Source organism: Dermacentor albipictus, chromosome 10 (assembly GCF_038994185.2).
Source record: "Dermacentor albipictus isolate Rhodes 1998 colony chromosome 10, USDA_Dalb.pri_finalv2, whole genome shotgun sequence".
NCBI lineage: Eukaryota > Metazoa > Arthropoda > Arachnida > Ixodida > Ixodidae > Dermacentor > Dermacentor albipictus.
The window spans coordinates 62,720,185-62,740,570 of record NC_091830.1 but is presented as its reverse complement, the minus strand read 5'-3'; the positions used below and the strand labels follow the sequence as shown (position 1 = coordinate 62,740,570).

General features: G+C 45.0%; 1 protein-coding gene across 4 annotated transcripts in view; it reads right to left on the bottom strand.

The window, feature by feature from the left end:
• The window catches only part of LOC135904199 (membrane metallo-endopeptidase-like 1), a 64,117-nt gene that overhangs the window by 27,471 nt on the left and 16,260 nt on the right, over nt 1-20,386 (bottom strand). The window contains exons 5-10 of one of the 4 annotated variants that reach the window (XM_065434838.1): nt 19,269-19,289; nt 17,857-17,901; nt 15,499-15,525; nt 12,090-12,131; nt 10,098-10,316; nt 755-1,085 (exon numbers count right to left, since the gene is read on the bottom strand). In XM_065434838.1, coding sequence (XP_065290910.1) covers nt 755-1,085; nt 10,098-10,316; nt 12,090-12,131; nt 15,499-15,525; nt 17,857-17,901; nt 19,269-19,289 — 685 coding nt within the window. The remainder of the gene's footprint in view (nt 1-754; nt 1,086-10,097; nt 10,317-12,089; nt 12,132-15,498; nt 15,526-17,856; nt 17,902-19,268; nt 19,290-20,386) is intronic. The other 3 variants (XM_065434839.1, XM_065434840.1, XM_065434841.1) reach the window with 3 other exon arrangements.

The following is a 20,386-nucleotide window of genomic DNA, read 5'->3' as shown; positions in this document are numbered from 1 at the left end:
CACCGCGATATCGAGTGCTATTCTAGAAAATGACGAATTCAGTGACGTTATCAAATTCGCCAGTTTGTCAGCTTTCATTGGCTGGGAGCGCAGCTGCGGCGTCCATGATTGGCTAAAAACGGTTGTCATTGCATACTTTACGATATGGTTCAATTTGAGGATGTCCAGAATGGCACCCTCAATTCGGTTTGATGCTGCGATACGAGCCGTCTCCATTGATGAAGCGAGAGACCTTTGCGCAAGCCGATCGTTCAAGCTGGGATGATGTCAACTTCGTCGCCTGCTACGGTCTCTCTGGTTGGCCTAAAGCACGGAGATGGCGAAATCTGAAAGTAACCGTAATAAGTAGTACTGCTCCCAGAACAGTCGCAGGAGCAGCATGACTGACATTTCTGTGGTTTCAAGATCGCGCATCCCACTCGACGGTCAAGGCGCGCCTTCGAGCACGCCGAGTTGGAGCCGTGGGCGTTATAAACGAACCACGTGAATGCGTTCCATGCGCCGGATTTCGAGGAGCCGAGCGCAAAAGCGCACCACCAGAGCGCTCGAAACCCTGCGGTCTAATCGGCTACCCACTACAGCCAGTGGCGTAGGAACAGGGGAGGGGGGGGGGGTGCGGGGGGCCGTGGGCCCCGGGTGCCAGATGACCGAAGACCTATGGGCCCCGGGTGCCAGATGACCTAGCTACGCCACTGGCTACAGCCCTGTATCAGCGGCGTAGCGTTGCAAAGCGAAAATGACAAGCACTCCTCACTCGTAGAACCTGTTGCAGGGGTGCAGGCTTCCCTGCTTGACGTTGGCGGATTGAAGCATGGAGTCGGAGAGCGCCTTGGCCTTGAGGCAGCCGGGCGACGAGCAAGGGCCGGTCTTGAGGATGGTGCCGTTGGTGAGGACCTCGAACGGCTTGGCGTACAGGAACAGGCCACCCATCACGATCAGCGCCAGCGTGGCCAGCACGACCAGCGCCGCAATGAGCAGGCGCTGCCCTTCGGGCTCGGCCTCCTTCGCGGGCTCGGCCTCCTTCGCGGGCTCGGGCTTTCCTTGCTGGGCCGGCTCGTCTCCGTACTCGGGAAACATGTCGAAGGCTGCGTGCAGCGTGCGAGGCCCCTTTCCTTAAACTGCGGTGCACCGAAGCATTCGGCCCCGTCACCGACACTGGCCATATGTGTACTCCTACATGATTCCTGCCAGAACACTCAAATCCAAATATAACGAAGACGAGATTGCTGTTGCTCTAATTAGCCTTGCGTTACTGTTGAGGGGAGCTGGCGCCACCATCTATGCGGCTTTCTCGGGGTCGGCGATTTTAGGTAGAAGAGGTGACACGCCACCTGGAAAGAGAGACTGTTGCGTAAGGGAGCCGCCTATTGTACTGGCCGCTTCTGAACATGAATTCGCGAGCATCCGCCTTAATTTTATGTGCATTTATGTACATATGCGCGCGTATTTTTTATGTACTTTTGTTAACTACATGCTCCGGAAGTGATTGCCAAGCTGGAAACATATTATGGCAGCCATGTCTTGAAGATCCCTTATTGGGCGGAATTCATGGGAGGATGACTGTCATAGTTAAGCAGTAGATTTCGGATAGACTGGCTCAGATATGCTTCATGGGACACGTATTGGTTAGGTGCATTGGTTAAACCATTAAGGCCGATGAAGGATCTGCCAGTTAGGGCTTGTTGATATTTTGTATCAGGCGTTCTTTTCACACTGCAAATACATTGTGAAAGTTTTGTGAGCAACGCTTTATTATTTGAAACGCAACGATAGTGCACTTTATAAAGTACGCTGGGCATTTATGGGAGCAAGACCTGTTGTAGGTCATGAAATGTATATGCTCTATCTTAAAACTTCCAAAAACAAATAGGGTTGCAGTGAAGAATCGAACCAAATTTTGAGCAAGCCCGCGTAACCTTCTGGCAGAAAAATTAGCATTCTAGCGGGAAATGTTATTTGTTATGGAGGTGCTTTTACTTATCAAGCATGTAACATGCCCCCATCAAGTAACAAGGAAAGGCTTTGCTGTGACTTTCAGAGGCACGTGCAACGCAAATATACTGTTGACGCAGATCTAGACGCGATAATTGGCGATGAATACAGGCATTCAAAACTAAAGCATTCAACGTTTGGTTCAGCGGTAATTGAACCACTCAAGAATCGGGTGACATCTCCCATGACAGTCGGTTCTTGTATTACAATCCTGTTGTATGATTGCTAGATGTCATTCTCTTTAGAATTTTCTATCATTTCAAGAGGTTGACTCTACATCAGGTTTACCGATTTGGGTTACTCTATTTTTATTGCGTAACTCAGCTCTATTGGCACAGGAATATACATAGTCTTTGTTGTTTTCTGTTCCATCCCACTCATCTTATAATTTCTAATAAAGGATGCATGAATCATCTTTCTGTTTAAATCTTCTTCATATGACATCTAAATGGTTTCTATTTATCGAAATTTACTAACACTGCTCGATATTTTATTTACTGAGAAAACAATAGCATCGTCATCTTTGTCGGCAGCAAAAAACGAACCCGGAGGAGTAATAGCAATGTTGATGTAATTCTAGATACATTTCTTTCCTGCAACAGTCTCTGACGTTCTTGTAGCCAGCAAAAAATATTTTGACGAAATAAGGTAAAAATACCATCCTAGATCAAGCACACACCTCTAGCATACACATAGGCCCAGCGTACTTTACAAAGCACACCCCTATTCATTTTCTTGCGATGGTATAAGTATTGTATACGGAATATCATGCGTTCATCGTTTACACCCTTATGTTCTAAAACTTACCCAGAAACTTCAACTTCGAGAAGCGCATACTATGCTTGACAAAAAACAAGAAAGCTGCATGTAGAGCAACACCTCCTATGTTCAGCACTTTTACAAGTTTGGCGATGAATAGATCAAACACATCATGCAGCTGATCAAAAAGTGCAATGCGGTCATCTTCGCAGGACACTTCTTTAAAAAATGGCGTACCAAGAAACATTGTGTTTTGTATTTAATTGTTTACTAATGAAAATGGCATGGTACTTTTAAAGGTACGGTGGGCCCTAATGGGTTAATGCTATGAGGCATGTGGGTGTCGTGACCTTGTACTGCCTCCTGGATAGGTCCATTTTACAAACCACCCCAAAAGTCGTTTCGACGACGCATGCCGGGCACTGAAATCAGGATCGCCCCACTGAATCACTACATTGGATAGCACTGTTCCAGGATCGCCGCACAGAGGTTTGGGCTGGTTGCTCAAATTATTTAAATACAATGCGGAGGCATTGCGCTTCAATACCACGTGCTCATTATGGGACACGCCGTAGCGGGGGATGCTGGGATCATCTGTGCTACTTAGGGTTCGTTTACGTGCGCGTAAATTTGTCCACGCGAGTGTTGTTTTGCACTTCGCTACAATCGAAACTCACGACGACACAGCCACTTGGTTGCACCGCAGCTGGTGTGGTCTAGTTTGTGCTCTATTGACTTAGTGTAGCGCACAATTACGCAAACCGCAGGAGGCGACCAACAACACAGGATCCGAGTCGTTCGTATACCCCGTGAAAGTGGCCGACCTACCATGGCTGTCTATAGTTTTCTGAACTTAACAGCACCCAGTGGCTGCGAGACTTGGGCTCAACCGATGCCGGGGCTCATTAGCTACGATGCTGATCTGCCTCGAACAAGCCCTTGAGTTTTATTTCCACGATCGTGTACCGTGCCTTGTGTGCACGCTAAGGAGCCCCAAGTGGTCGAAACTGATCGGCCGCCATTCCCTCGTGCGTCAACGCACTGTTCAATTGTACACGTCAAACTCCACAATTTTGTTTAGCCTCCGACACTACTTGGGCACTAGTATCTAGTTGGGACATTTACTACACCATCATCTGTGTGGAATTATAACGCAGCTGTTTCTATACTAGCGTAATGATTACATCCTTAGGATGTTTGTCCACCATTACATTATTAAATTGAATTGTGTGGTTTTACGTGCCAATACCACTTTCTGATTATGAGGCACGCCGTAGTGCGGGACTCCGGAAATTTCGACCACCTAGGGTTCTTTACCGTGCACCTAAATCTAAGTACACGGGTGTTTTGGCATTTCGCCCCTATCTAAATGCGGTCGCCGTGGCCGGGGTTCGATCCCGCGACCTCGTGCTCAGCAGCCCAACGCAATAGCCGCTGAGCAACCACGGCGGGTCCATTACGTTATGCAAACAACCGCATGAAATGTCTGTGGGTTTCAATAGACTAGAGAAGATACTTTTAAACGACTTTTCTTTATGCACACATTTCGTGTATATATTGCAGGGTTTGGAGAAGTTTCGCCTGGTCAGGAACAATAGTGTATGTCAGGCACGTGCCCAGGGGGGGGGGGGCCGGGGGGGCCCGGCCCCCCCCTCCCCGAAATCAAGTGGCATACCCCCCCTCCTCACCCACGCCACCTCTCCTCACATATTTCTAAAGCGCCGCCAGATCAATGTTGAAACTTGGCAGCTATTAATCGGCCAGCATTATGCTGCCTTTTTCACTCCTTTTAGATGGCGGTAGTTATCGGCATCTCTTGTAATGTGAAGGACAGTTTTCTCATAGATTCCGCACCCATGCGATTAACTCGAGATGCGTTCAGTTGTCACTATCTATTCAACCATCACGCGCATAGCTGTTGCTTTTGTTAGTTCAACCTTCTTTGTTTAGGCTGATCCTGGGACCAGGAGAGGGATGCGGCTGTTACTGAGCTGGTCTGTACTCTCGTGGAACGAGTTGCGGCCGGAGAAAACGCCAACTGCGTTTAACTTATCCTTTTGCTTCATTATTTCCTTGAGTTACGGCTCGCCGCGAGGCTGGCAGATGCCCGCAACCATATACAAGTGATATGGGTTAGATAAGCTGGGAAATAAAATAATGTTAAAGTGCGTCCATCATGAAATCCTGCAAAATAACCCTTAAACCCATAAGCAAGATGACTTTCGCCCGTTACCTCGTCTGTTTTTCCCTAATTGTATAGCACTTTTCGTGCAAAATTGGCAACTGGAAACAAAAATCGCGAGGAGTTGACAAATTAAGCGATCTACTAAGGGAGAGAGCCAACAACCAAACTGCAAGGAAAAGCAAAAAATAAAAAAAGTTAACCGTTGTTTATAAGAATATTTATGGATCAACATCTTTTTATTTAAAAAGGAAGTAGAGAAAACGCTGCCGGAAGTGGAGAACAACTACTTGCTTTGAATGACGCTTCTACAGTTATCGGTCGAACCGCCTCACGTAGCCACTTCTCTGCTGTGCTTATGTGGGTGTTTTTCTAACCTTTCGCGGTGAGCGCAGTACGTCTAGAATCGCAAAGTCCTGCGCTCTACGCGGTTGTGTGGGACTGGCAGCCGCACAGCGTTACGCAATTCGCGGAACTGTCAAAACTGATCAACAAGGCGAAAATAACTGATATTCGAAACTATAACATGAGAAAGACTGAAGAAGCTGTAAAAAATGAACGCAGCCTGAAATCAGTAAAAAAAAAACCTGGCTTGGGACAAACCATGATGTATACACTAAAAGTTAATGTCATCAGCAATCTCGAAGATATAGTAAAAGCAGCGGAAAAATTCTAAGCTGACCTGTACACAGTACTCAGAGGAGTCACGATACCTCACTTAGAAACAGTAATGAACAGGATACAGAAACTCTCCTATAACTAGCGATGAGGTCAGAAGGGCCCTGCAAGAAATGAAACGATGAAGAGCATGGGAGGAGAAGGTGGAATAACAGTCGATTTAATCAAAGATGGAGGAGACATAATGCTTGGAAAACTGGCGGCTCTTTATACGAAGTGACTATCGACTGCAAGGGTCCCAGAAAACTGGAAGAATGCAGATAATATACTAATCTACAAAAAAGGAGACGTTAAAGAATTGAAAAAGTATAGGACCATTAGCTTGCTCCCAGTATTGTATAAAGTATTTACCAAAATAATATCGAATAGAATTAGGGCAACACTGGATTTTGTCAACCAAGGAAACAGGCTGGCTTCAGGAAGAGATACTTTACAATGGATCACATCCATGTCATCACTCGGGTTATCGCGAAATCCGCAGAGTACAATAAGCCTATCTACGTGGCTTATATAGATTACGAAAATGCATTTGATTCAGTAGAGATACCCGCAGTCATAGAGGCACTACGCAATCAAGGAGTACAGAACGCTCACGTAAAAAGCTTGGAAAATATTGCTACATGCGTGTGGTATTTGTTTGTTTGAACGAGGCGCGTGGGCGCCATCACTCCAGGGAAGAGGAGGAAGAACGAACTGGGCTCGTGGTGTGAATCTAACCGGTCAACGCTGCAACCGTTGTTGTAAATATAATCTGTAAATAGTTTCTCGTCTTACTGACTCGTCCTTCGCGTAAGAATATCTACAGAGGTTCTACAGCTACCTTAATTCTACACAAGAAAAGCAGGGACATACCTATAGAGAAAGGGGCCATACAGGGAGACACAATTTCTCCAAAGCTGTTCACTGCGTGCTTAGAAGAATTCAAGCTATTAAACTTGGAAGGCTTAGGAGTAAAGATCGACGGCAAATATCTCAGCAACCTTCGGTTTGCCGATGACATTGTTCTATTCAACAACAATGCAGACGAGTTACAGCAAATGATTGGAGACCTTAACTGAGAGAGTGTAAGAGTGGGGTTGAATATTAATATGCAGAAGGTGAAGATAATGATAAAGAGTATGGCAAAGTAACAAGACATCAGGATCGCCAGTCGGCCACTAGAGACTGTGAAGGAGTTCCTTTACCTAGGTCAAGTAATCACAGGGAACCCTGATCATGAGAAGGAAATTCACACAAGAATAAAAATAGGTTGGATCGCATACGGCAGACATTGCCAGCTCCTCACTGGAAGCTTACCATTATTATTGAAAAGTAAGGTGTGCACTCAGTGCATTTTGCCAGTGCTGACATATGGGGCAGAGACTTGAGATCAAGTTAAGAACCGCGCAAAGAGCCATCGAACGAAGATTGCTAGGCATAACGTTAAGAGAGAGAAAGAGAGCGGTTTGGATCAGAGAGCGAACGGGTATAGACGATATTCTGATTGACATCAAGAGGAAAAAAATGTAGCTGGGCAGGTCATGTAATGCGCAGATTAGATAAGCGTTGGACCATTAGGGTTACAGAATGGGTACCAAGAGAAGGGAAGTGAAGTAGAAGACGGCAGAAAACTATAGATGGTGCGATGAAATTAGGTAATTCGCGGGTGCTAGTTGGAATCGGTTGGCGGCAGGACAGGGGTAATTAGAGATCCCAGGAAGAGGCCTTCGTCCTCTAGTGGACGTAAAACATGATGATGATGATTATGATGATGATGATGATGGAGGTGGTGGCCCCCCCCCCCCGAAAAAAAATCCTGGGTACGTGTCTGGTGTATGTATAAGTTGCAGACACGGACCATGTCAAGGTGAAAAGGCAGATACAATTTCGAATCGCACAAACGCGGACAAGAACCGTTCGTCCTCACGTCTTGGCATTTCGTGCATACGTTATGCAAACAAAAGGCGAGGTCTATAAGAGCGCGAAATGGTCTACGAGACATGTACAGGAACGTTCTAAATGCTTAAAGATCGAAAAAAAATGTCATCCCTCTGAGAGCAGCATCAAACCGAATTGTTAACCCATACGGGTTTCCGTGGCCCGAGGATCGAATCCGGAACGACGCGTTTCGGGCGTGGTCTCTCTACCATCGGAGCTAATTGGAAGGCTATTCAATCGCAGGGCCAAGCTCAAATAACCCGTCAAAGCCCTACGTATATTTTTTTTTGATGCGCCGTGTTTGACACCCCAAAAAGTATAAGTGTGGGAAACATATCATACAGCGTTTTTCGTATGCCATATTCCTTATTCCCCGTGCAATGTAGTGAATAGGACTTTTTACCGGTTACTAGACGTGTACGTTTGTTTTACTTCAATAGCCGCATGAACTGAGGTTTTCCTTTGCTGAAGCTGGCGCCTGAGCCAAAATAAAATTTTCCTTTAGTCAGGGCGCTGCCTCCTTGTTAGTTCTGTTTGTGTATTCGTCCCCTTTGCGCATTACTTACAACAAATAATCTCCCTGTCTTTCCTTTGTTTTTCTTTTTCGTTTTGTTTTCTGTCTTTCTCACCATCTAGTACGCTGAAAGCATCTTTCAGCTGGGCAGTGAACCAATTACTAATGGTTGAATACCTCAAAAATCAGACTTTATGCATATTTTAATCGCTTCCTTTCGTACTTATGTTATCTAAATGGCCAGAGATAAAAATCAACTCATTCTCATCTTCCTCTCTGTGGAATGGTATTGCGGCTTTTTGTGGTTAATCGCCAAATCAAAGCGCAGTAACCGTGAGTATTAAACGTGGCCTCCGAGATTGCAACGGTACACCGGTGCTTTCTCTGAGGCGACATATTCGAAACACATTGGTTCTGCCGATCTGCGCAAGGTGAAGAAAAGATTCTTGATGGGGAGAAATTGTCGTCAACGTGAGTTGCTATTAGACAGTTTTAGCAGAGCGTTTGCTTGCGCTCCGCTCCGCACACGTTTCACGCGCACCGGTGGCTGCATAGAATGCATTGATTGCGCTTATCTAACAAGCGCGTCTCCCAGAGGCGTCACTGACGTGCTCTAATCTTGGAGGTAAAACGATTACGACAGCATCGACACGCTCCCTGACGCACCGCTAAATCAGGTTCCTAGCGGAACGTGGTCAGCGTCCCACGTTCCGCTGCCGCTATGTGTGCTGTGCGCACGCGCGTCAGAGTTCCCGGTAGCGTTTTGCTGAGCGGCTGCGTGCCAATTGTTGTGATAGGCCGGTCTGAGCGGAGCGGACCGTAAACGCTCTGCTAAAACTCTCTATTATCGCGTTTGGCGTATGACACGCATCAAGGAGGTGGGAGGGGGAAGATTTGAGTTCATGTTAAAAGAGCCCAGAATTATATTGTGATATCACCACTAATATCTGCTCGCGAATCTCTGGCCGCAATTTCTTTTTGCGATCCTTCAAGCACAAGTAAAATTAAACGGACACTTATCCGATCAGCCAGCGGCATTCTGTTTCCATTCATTTTCACTAGTGCGCTGGAAGCTACTACATAGGAGAGACGGCAAGGGTGGAAGGGGAGGGGGGTGGGCAAGGGAGCAATGCCCCGCTGGCCCCAACCAGAAGTTGAACGCCGAACGGCTCGTGACGGCTCGTAGCGGCCGCGGTACCTACGCTCAATTTTTTATCAAGAAGGCCACGCCCTGCAGATGCAACAAAGCGCAACTGTCGTGTTTAAACCAGTACTGCACAGCTTAAATGATGTTCCTGCCTTTTTCAGATCGCAGACGTGTGTATTTTTCATTCATTTAACTCACACGAGGAATCATTGTATTAGTGAGAACGTTCTCAAGATAACGACGTCAGCCAATAGGTGTCAATGACCTAGCTATTTGCTATGACGCTGCATGATCACATTGCGGAAGCGAGAACAAGTGATTTTTCACTGCTTTTGACACGAGATTTTAAATGCCCTGCTCGCTGCAGTGCAATAACATTTGGCTCACATATTCGCAGAAGCCCCGTCCGTCGTTTCTTTTCTTTTTTTTTACTATGTTGCAAAAATGTTCTAAGGCCTTTTAAACCTGAATGTTACACCTGATTGCAGCACGAAGCAATTTTTCCTCTTCATGAAACTTCCGCCACCCTGCGGGGTTCTGCAAAACTGCTTTTCCGCAGTCCAAATTTAGTTATAGATGGAAAGTCAGCGAACATGGCTATTTACCATCTGCGACATTGATCAAATATGGAGAGTGACTGTGAAACGAAGTCAGAAAGGGGACTGAGCGAGTGAGTGAAGAGTGAGCGAACGAATAGACACTTATAAATCAGGGTGAGCGAGCGAGCGAGTGAGTGAGTGAGTGAGTGAGTGAGTGAGTGAGTGAGTGAGTGAGTGAGTGAGTGAGTGAGTGAGCGAGTGAGCGAGTGAGCGAGTGAGCGAGTGAGCGAGTGAGTGAGTGAGCGAGTGAGTGAGTGAGTGAGCGAGCGAGCGAGCGAGCTCAGAAATGACCGAGAAAGAAGGGCTCACCGAAACCTTCCTTCTCAGCTCCACCTTGCTCCGGTCCTTGGTCCCAGGCTTCCTCAACAGGCGCTGGCTCACCCTCCGGTTGTTCTTTAACGGCTTCCTCGGGCTTCGCCTCAGCTTCCGCAGTTGGCGTTTTGGATCCTTTCAGCGAAGCTTCTGACGTTCTCTTTGCAGACACCGAACCCTTCGCCGAGCTTGGCTTCGATTGAGCGCTCGCCGAACCTTCGGAAAAGAAACAATTCATATGATGAACAATTCGTAATGCTTGTAGAAGGGCTGGTTCGTCTGCCACGTACGACTAAGTCGCTCTGCACACGTTACTGCAAAAACAAGAAGCATGAATGACGGCACAAGCCACGTCGTTTCACACTTCCGTTCGTGTCGCCTTCCATCCTCGAGTTCCATCCTCCAACTTAAGTAGCGGAACTAACTTGCAGAGCTATTGATTGAATTGGCCAAAGAAAGTAATACATTTATCACCATCACCTGCATGAATATTATCCAATTTATCTCTAATGCAGGACAAAACCCTCTCGCGATGATCTGCTATTATTTCTGTTTTGCGCCAGCTACCCTTACCCCCTGTATATTTCAAACAATCTTCAACTAGCTGTTCCTCCGCTCGACCGAGTTGAGGACAGCCAAACTCATCCAATTAAAAAGTACGCAATGCTTTGCGAAAATTGCCGTGAATCGTGCATGGCAAGCTGCGACCACTTCTGTCATGAGGCGGCACTTCCATCCGCTTTCTTGTAAAACCCCTTAACCTTCGTAGTGCAGCGACCGTCATGCTCATGGAAAGCGAGTGGGCCGATAAGAGTGGATAAGAGAGAGCTCATAGATAAGAGTGGGCCGATACCGTAGGCACTGTAGGTCGCATGTAGCCGAAGCAACAAACGTCTCTTAAGACTACACGTTTTAAATAACATGGCGTCAGCAATACAGTGTAACGCTACATTGCCTTAATTATAATCGCGTTAGCGTCGGTGGTCATCGTGAGACGGGTTCTGCCGTAATTTTTCTATCTACTGTAGCCTTACTTAGTACTGTTCGAGCGCAGAATTTCACAAAAAAGCACGAAGGGACACGAACGGTACAGGCGCTAACTTCCAACTAACGCTTACTTGTGCGTTTACCCTCTGTAACGTGCGTAACGTTTACCTCATGCGCTTATTGTTAAATGTTTCACTAAAACAATATCGAGTATCGATTACCAACTAGCACGAGCCAACGCTTTGCTCTGTCGCATATCTATTGCATGATATCGATCCAATGGCCCAAATTGTCTACCTGGTTGGGCCACTATGTATGTGCTCGTGGTTGTGATGTCGTCGCGGTCGTTCCATCATCGTCAAGACAGCTTTGCCACTTCATTCTCGCTATGCCATCGTCATCACACCTTCTACGCCGACCTAGTACCCAAGTTGTCTAAATAGTTTGGGCTGCTGAACATGTTCTAGTGGTGTTGATGCGGTCGTGGTTGTTGAATCGTCGGCATTTCCACTTCGTCAATTTCCTCTCGTCGTGCCATCATCCTCATAAGGTTTCACACCATCGTCGTCACAGAGGCTTCGTGATACAGCCGTCATTAAGCCATTGTCGTTGTCATCGTCGTCATTGTATCGGCATCACACAGCCGTAGTCACATCGTCATGGTGACTACGTCATAGTCGTTGCATCGTCATTATAATTTTGTCATCCTACTATCGTCATGACATCTTCGAAAAACAGTCGTCGTCAACAATTGTAATTGCGTAATGGTCAAGCTGTCGCTTGAGTGTCGGGACACAGAGTGGTAATCGTTACTTCATGGTCATTGTCATGACCATGAGCACAAAATGAGAAGGAGAATGAGCATGTCCTGATCACGATTGTTTTTGTCACGCAAAGCACTCATGTTTATTGTACTCGATCAACAAAATAGTAAATTAGATTTGAATTTTTGTCAAGGTGGTCGACTCAGAAATTTATTAAAGCAGAGTTTTTGGTACTCGCCTTGGGTCTCCTTTGAATGCTTCGATGGCGTCTCTGACTTCACTGAAACAATAAAATTCAGTTTAAGCAGGATGGAAATATCGACTTCTGACAACTAACAAAGTCAAGCCCTTTAATTTGAATGGAACCGGCTGAAAATCTTGAAAATTAACACCAGAAAAACATTGTAACTGATCCATCGAACATCGCCACCAGAGATTCAGCGGCGCTAGTTTCAGTCTCCGATTGGAAATTTAGAAATTTCTAGGTAAGATTATCTCTTTCGGCAACGTCAAAGATAATGACTAAATTGTTTCAACTAGAAGTGCTTTCAGCATGTGTATATGGCGAAGATGCCTTAACTCACCGAGTGTTTTATTAGCGTTATCTTTTCTTTACTGGTGCATCGTTCTAAAAACTATGTTTACGCTTATTGAACGACAAAAAGCCTAGCGAGTTACTAAAACTCAAGGACTTGAGAGCTTAGGCCTATACCGACATGTCCACAACAGGAACGAACACAATGTAGGCCTTGTTCTTTTCGTTTCTCTTGTGCTCAGGCCTTATACGGTTGACCTCAAGAGCAATGAATTTGCACCTGTATTTGTCTCCTTTCATATACCCCTGTCGGTCATGAAACTGATCGGCAGTCAATATTTAAATGCCCCGTGCAGTGTTCCTAACGAAAAAACAAATGTGACCTCCCAGACAACGCAACGAAAACTTAGACGTGTAACGACGTCACTCGCATCGGTTAAGCTGCGTGGGGCCTCCGTGATCACTATGGCGCGCCTGATTGATCTCGGAATCCCCGGTGTGTGACCGATTGGCCAATTTTCAATCTGTGTTACAGCTCTGCCAGTAATTACAGCTCTGCTGGCCTTAGTCAGGGAGACCATGTTCTGCCTTTAGCCTTGCCATCCAAGACCTTCACTGTGTCTAAATCAATGCTGAATAAATTAAAGAATAAATAAAATAAACATTGTTGTCTTCTTCTTAAATGAAAGAGCGCTTCGCCACATTGCACATCCATCAATCCTTATTCAAGTGAAGTGCAAAATGCGCATGCCAGTGTTAGGCTGTGCCACGTGGCTTCGTTACTGAAGTGTCGTAACGATGTTTTATTTCGTAAAACGCACTAATTGTACGCACACTACTTTCTTAAACTTTGTATAAGCAATACCCAGTTCGAAAAACTGTCTTTAGAAAAAGCTATAATGTTATAATAGGGAAGCAGTGTGTTCATCACGGAATTAGGATATCGGAAACATCTACACTCAAACAAAGATGTTCAATAGCTAAACCTTGTCGCTGCGTTCTACGCTCTTTTTTACGATGAGACTTGTTCTCGTAGCCTAAAGACCGACAAAATGATAGATGTGGTACGAGAAATATAACAAGGAGATGTACAAATAATGATCAGGAGTTCCTGAAGACTGCAAATGATGTAAAACTTAGATAAATCGTTGCATTAATCGAATCAGATTAATCAGATAGTGATAACTTAATTACCGGTCATACAGGGAAGCTAATAAATGGTAATAATCCTATAAAAGATCATGTGGCCCATAAACCATTATATCAATAATCCCAGAACTGAAACTTGCTAAATAAAAACCCATATGTTCTTATAAATGGTATAGCGTTGGATACGGCAGTCACCGGGCTTACCAGTTTCTTTTTTTATATATTTAGGGTTGGCACATTCGCACAAATGCCTTGTGCACAGATACAGGGTGCGCACCTTTCTTTCATGATTGTCAAGAGGTGTGACCTTTACAAAGCGGCGGGTCATTTCACTCCACTTTTTCTTAAGCGTGTACGTGTAAACCTTGTGATCTCTTTGTACCACAAGAGCGAAAGCTATTGATTTGACAGTGCGTCTATTTGTTCACGCATACACGCCACCCACCCGGTGATCTTTTGAGAGGAAGCTTTAGCTGGAATGCTCCTATCTAAATACATGTAAAACGGGAGTTCGTTGTTCTCGGCATACACTGCACCGAGTATGGCGCGATTTGTTGCATATGAAAGAGAAACGTAAAAGCTAGTGCCTGCTTGTTTCGAGTGTTTGATTGAAGTCGTACATTTTTTACTAAAAATGGTAAAATCTCAAATTTATAGAAAACGAAACCATCTAGTTTCCTACTCTAGAATTCAGCCATGCAAAATTATATTCCAAGTCTGTGAAATGCGTCTATAGTACATCTAAAGCGGACAAAAATGTTATGTTGCATATGAATGTCAAGGAATTTCGCAATATGAAAATACCGCCTTTGCAGAACCCTTGTACACAACGTAAAGAATTCACATAAGATATCAATTGACATACAGAATTTATCTGCTTTCAATGATCTATTGGATGCTACTTACAGAACCGCGATATGTGTTCGTCATGCAGATCTATTAATTTGTAAACTTGGTGCTTCTATTTTTTCCCTACTTTCGAATTTTGGAAAATTCTTTTAGCAATATACAGTCCCTAAATGGAAATTCCGCTTACAACAGTCAGTCCAATTCCACTTTCTCTTTCAAACGTAACAGATTTAATTAAAATTGGTCCAGCGGTTATATCAGAAAAGCGTTTGTGCGTTTTACGTGTATTCGAATAGGCCGCGTGAGAGTATGGCCCGTGCTAAAGCTTCCTCTTCAGTCCTCATCACTGCCAGTGTCGACGCTGTTGAGGCGCAGTACAGTCGTGCTCCGTGTCATCAATGGCGCTAGATATGCATGTCGCTTTAAAACTTTGCGCAACGATGTCCTAAAAACACCGCCCAGACTAGCTCGAGTCGGGGCTTGACCTTTATTTTTCAATTTATAAACGCTCTATTCCGAAATTCGATCCGCACATATCAGGGGTGCGGCTCTCACACGAGCGTGGCCTTTACTCGAGTGTATACGGTAACGTCGAAGCTCGAACTTGTTCTTGCTGCATGCATGTCGACTCGCTGCAGGGGCGGTTCTCCTTAAAGGTCAACTAGGAATAGTTAAAGAAAAAAAACAGTCACAAAAAACAAAAAACAAGAAGGAAGGTTTACACCACAACGACTGGACCATCAACTGAGCTTTATCATGAAAGAGTTCTGGAAGCATACTGGAATCCTGGAAGCGTACTACATCAATTCATTAGGAAACGACTGCATTAGTACAACCTCAGTGCGCTTGCTTGAAAAAGAATTTGTATATTTAGGTCGCTCACGATAGGTGTGATATCTTGCCTTTTCAGGCGTGTGATTAGCAATGCTGTGGTTGCGCATGCTCTGCTGGCCTTGCTGGGGTTATGCCGTTTATAATAAAGCTCAGTTGATAGTCCAGTCGTTGTGGTGTGAACCTCTCTTCTTGCCTTTTTTGACTGTTTCTTTTTTCCTTCAACTATGTACCAACTGGCCCGGATTTCAACCTTTCTGCATAGGAATAGTTGGCGGCTTACCTGAGCCCTTGTCTGCTTCAACTGTAGCTGCGCAAAAAAAAAGAACAACGTGGGTACAAATTTTGCAAGGTCGCATCTGTTTTCATCATTTCAAGTCCCCACTCCCGTTCAGGTTAAGCAAGCCAAAGAGTCCACGGAAATATGTCGACTTGAACAAATTTAATCGAAGGAGCGAAGCCTCGGATAGGAGACCACGCTTCGGCAAGACAAATTGTCTTTCACTGAGACGAGTGGTCTTGCCGAAACGCTGGTTCTAGGCTGAGGCCTCTTCTGTTTTATGCCAATGTTTGTCACTCCATTTTAGGAGCGTTCTTGAAAAAAAAAACTAATACATCAGGCTTGCGCTGGGTTAACCGGCAGTCTTTAGCAGAGCGTCGCTGATGCTCCGCTGATCCGCTCACATTTCACGCGCACCGGTGGTGGCATGGTCTGCGTTGATTTCGCTCGTTAACAAGCACGTCTCCCAAAGACGCCATCAACGCACTCTATTCTTGGCTTCAAAAAAAAAGCGACTAAGGAAACCAAATGGATGCACTCTCACTTCCCACTTAATCGGTTTTGTAGCGGAACGTGGGCGGCGTTCTACTAGGGTCCTTCTATGCTTACCTTCAAAACTATAGAGGGACCCTTGTTCTGCATTACCCCGCCGGCATATGACTGCTGTGCGCACGCTCCCCGCTAGTGTTTCGCTGAGCGTTAGGATACGCCGGTCTTGGTGAAGTGAACAGTAAACGCTTTGCTAAAGCCATGCAATATTCTGTTACGACGATTCCTGGTTCTCGTTTGGTCCTCATAGGATCGTAAGGGCTTTCAGAAAAAAAGACATCTTACACGGAGGGAAGATATGCTATGGGATATCGTGTCAGTAATTGCAATAGTTTGATATTGCTACGGAACAGCCGCCACAGTATGGCTGCACTAAGGATGAAGAAGACGGCGTGGGCCCGCTTGATATAGCGTCGCCATTTTGGCCTTCCGTTAGCGTCTCTGTAAATAGTGTATATAGCATTGGGCGTCAGCTACACGTAACATTAATTTGATGGAGGTGCGGCGTATCGATCCCTGTACCTCTCGTACTGTACGTATACTTGGTGTGGCGGATCTTTAGATCTCGCACATATTTCGCAAAAGTCAGCATATAGCAGTACGTTGAGATTAAAACTCCGTGTCGGACCATTTCGGCTTGCCGCTGAAGGCGTACTACTTGAGTTTGACAGCATGTGCATAATTTTTGCTTGACTCCACATTTCTTCTGACTTTCTTTTCCTCGCCTCTGGCGGGTACCTACCTTTTCACTACTTGATTAGCGGGTTTACAGGAAGAGACGGTCATAACAAGCACGATAACTAATAAGCGCCATAGTCAGCGTCCCTTTCAGTAACAGCACCTTCGGCACAGGAAGCTTTTAACAGCACTGTCTCCCGATTTCATGTTCTGTCAGCGCCGTGCAAATGACGGCAGGTAAATACATTTTATTTTAAACCCTGCTTCCCGAAACCAGGGCACTCGGATAAAATTTCGAGTTTGAGAAATACCTAAAGCAGGGAAGGAAACGAGAGCACCCTAGCGATTACGTCAAGGAGTTCCCAGTGAAGAATCGTCGTCCAATGAGGCGGACTCTTACTTGCAAGTTCTTTTGTGAGTAATTTCACTTGAATAAAGTTACTTTCAGCATTCTGGATGCGTTTTTCTGTGGTTCGCGTCCCTGTTTATAACTTGCGACCATTAAAAAGAAAAAAAGACTCCAGATTCGGATAAATAGAAAGTAAAAGAAACAACGCTCATAAACACCAAATTTATGAAAGAAAGATAAATGCCAGATAGCATCCGCCGAATTTAGTCAAGAAATAAACACCGAAAACACAGAACTCTAGTTACACATTATCTTCAGACGATTCCTCAGGTTTGTGAGCTTCCGCAAATGACACGCGTTCGGAGCTGGGAATCGGTGTCGTAGTTCCGCAACTATGACGCAAGATGGCGGGAGTGTTTAGATGCTAGCGCCACCGGACGGCGTAGACAGCAGGGAAATTAGAGAAAAGGACTTTCGAGGAACTACTACAGCAATCGTTCTTTTCGCGCGTACACTCTGATAGGACGGGCTCATCTTTCTGTGCATAGATACAACAGTCGAGACCTCGCGAGCACTCTTGATATCTCGAGGGCATCTCGCACGGCGCAGACGCATAAATGCGAGAACGTGTATCAAGTTTAGTTTCACAAAGCGCACGCTAGCATGGCTACTGCGATCGAATAAGCGCTTTAGTAGTCCAATAAGTGAAGTCCTAATGTCGCTCAAGTTGGGTTATTAGGGTGTTGACGTCGCACTGAATCAAGCTTTCAATTATTGGCACTTACTTCTGGTTGATTTCGATGACTTTCTTGAAGTCGTCGCCTTATGGACTGCAAGTGTAAACGTCAAACACTCAGAAGATATTAGAAAAAGGCTTGAAAATTAACAGTAAAATGTCTTAACTTGGCTACTATCACTTAATTATTTGCTACACACCGTCATTACATCATGTGTTTCATTTTATTTTTAGCAGAATTTTGTAAAAGTAACCTGCGGCAGATAGCCTAATCTCACTCCTTCAGATGTATTACGCGAAAAGGCGAACATTAATTACACAAAAAGCCGAAATGCAGGTACGAATATTTACCTAAATTCCTCTAGTTAACTTATTAACTATAATCATATTATGGGCAAATACTGCAATTTTCAAGCTGAAGCTGGCGAGATACCCAAGGCATGCCCGCTCGGAAAACAACCTAAAACTATCACCAGCATTGAGATTAGGTAGTGTCAGACTTTGGGCCAAATGCAGTTGTTGCACCACTTTTTCTGGAAAAAGCCTTCTTGAGCAGTGCAGGACAAAGTTCACTGGAACATCCACCCATTTCGCCCCACGTACTGGGGACTGAACATCTCGAGAAGCTCGCGCTAGCCTCGGCATTCCCGCGAAGTGCAGATGCCCCGGGAAATCACCGGTTCAAATTCGCAAATTGAAATTGAAGTCAAAAATTTATCGGTTTAAGATTGCTACCGATTCCGCTATGCCTTTCGATTTCACTTACACATTAAGCATAACTCGGCATACTCGCTCCCGAGTGAATTGAGTCAAATTCGCTCCCCACTCGTTTCACGGGTGCCAGATGGAGCTTTAGTGAGTGGCGAATTAGTGTGGGCGGGCGTGAGGGTTAGCTCGAGTGAGCACCGGTGATTTTGAGCGGGCTCCAGTGACTAGAATAAAATAAAATGCCGCATATATTTCATTACAGTCAAACTAGTTCAAAGATGCCAGTTACTTCTATGCTTTTAGGAAAAACTATAGTGTCACGGAAAAAGAAGGAAAGAGGAAAGCAAATGGCACTCTAGTACGCTTGGCGCATGCCATATGTGAGAGTGTGCTGTGAACGTGTCTAGAGTACGAATATTAACACTGGGAACGCGTAAAATCTATTGAAATAGTCGTAGCATATCGTGATAAAGATTGCATGATTGCGTAGAGGAGAAATATTGCTTGCAATACTCATTTATCCTCGCTGCATGATTATGCTTTACAAAAGTAGCTGCAGAAATGTAAGAGCATAATTTAGGAAAGTAACAAACTGAAGCGTAGGCAAGGACAAGCACAGTCCTTGTTTTGGCATCGGTTTATGTGTGCATCAAGCCGCGCAGTTACGTCTTCAATCACGCTGAACCAAATAGTCCCAATCCATGACATTACCAAATGCCTGTTGATTGGTAAGTACAAGATATCACAACTTACCTGAAGCCCTCTCGACATCAGCTAGAAGAAAAGCAACAAAAAAATAACAGTATTAATGAAGAATGCGTCAAGTACTATTGTGCTATTTTTTTTTCGAACATTTGATGGAGTCGAAACGCAAACACTAGTGTGCTTAGATTTAGGTGTGCGTAAGACCACGAGATAGTTCTAGCTAATTCGAAGCTCTCCAATGTTGCGTCTCACTCTGTGCAGTTTTGGTACGTGAACCCCCACCCGCAGGTTATTTAAAGTTAGTTTTAAGATATCCATGCACAATGCCTTCTAGTAGGCACATTCGCGGTCCAGGGAACCTTCTGTCAGAAATCCATGCGCCGAAACAGTGGAATCAAAACAGCATTCCTTATCACGTTGATCGGCTATGAAGATATCAGAAGTGGTGCTAGCCACAGGAGTTCACCTAAATGAACAACTTTTTCCACTTCTACATATTTTCCCCAACCTTATTTTCTTACTACTTATTTTCTAACATATGGGCTGCCAATCCAATGTCTAGAAGATTTTTTTTCTTTCTAACCTCAGCTGTCATTACCTTTCCCTGGTGCATTTACAGGATGGGTCCACTGAGGACATGATAATGATTACGATGATGACGATTATATTTGTTTGTACCCGTTCAATATGAGGCGGAGAAAATGGTCCGTTATCCTGCTTGATTTCATCACCATGAGCTTATTTTTATGCCCACGGGAGGGCGAACGTGATCTCCAATTGCCCTTGTCTTGAGCTGGTTTATTTCAACTCGAGCCGGCAAATTTCCTAATTTTATCATCCCACCTAATTTTCTGCCGTCCACCATTGGGCTTTCCTTCCCCTGGCACCCGTTCTTTAACTCTGATGGTCCACCGATTATCTACCCTACGCATTAAATGGCCTGCCCAGCTCCATTTCTTTTTGTCTCCTAACGTCAAATAGAATATCGGCTATCCCCGTTTTGCTCTCACATGCACACCACTCTCTTTCTGTCTCTGAGCGTTACGCATAGCATTTTTTGTTCCATCGCTCTTGCGGGGTGCTTAATTTTTTCTCGAGCTTTGTTAACCTCCCAGTTCCTTCCCTGTGTGTTAGCACCAGTAGAATGTAATGACTGTTGAGTTTGT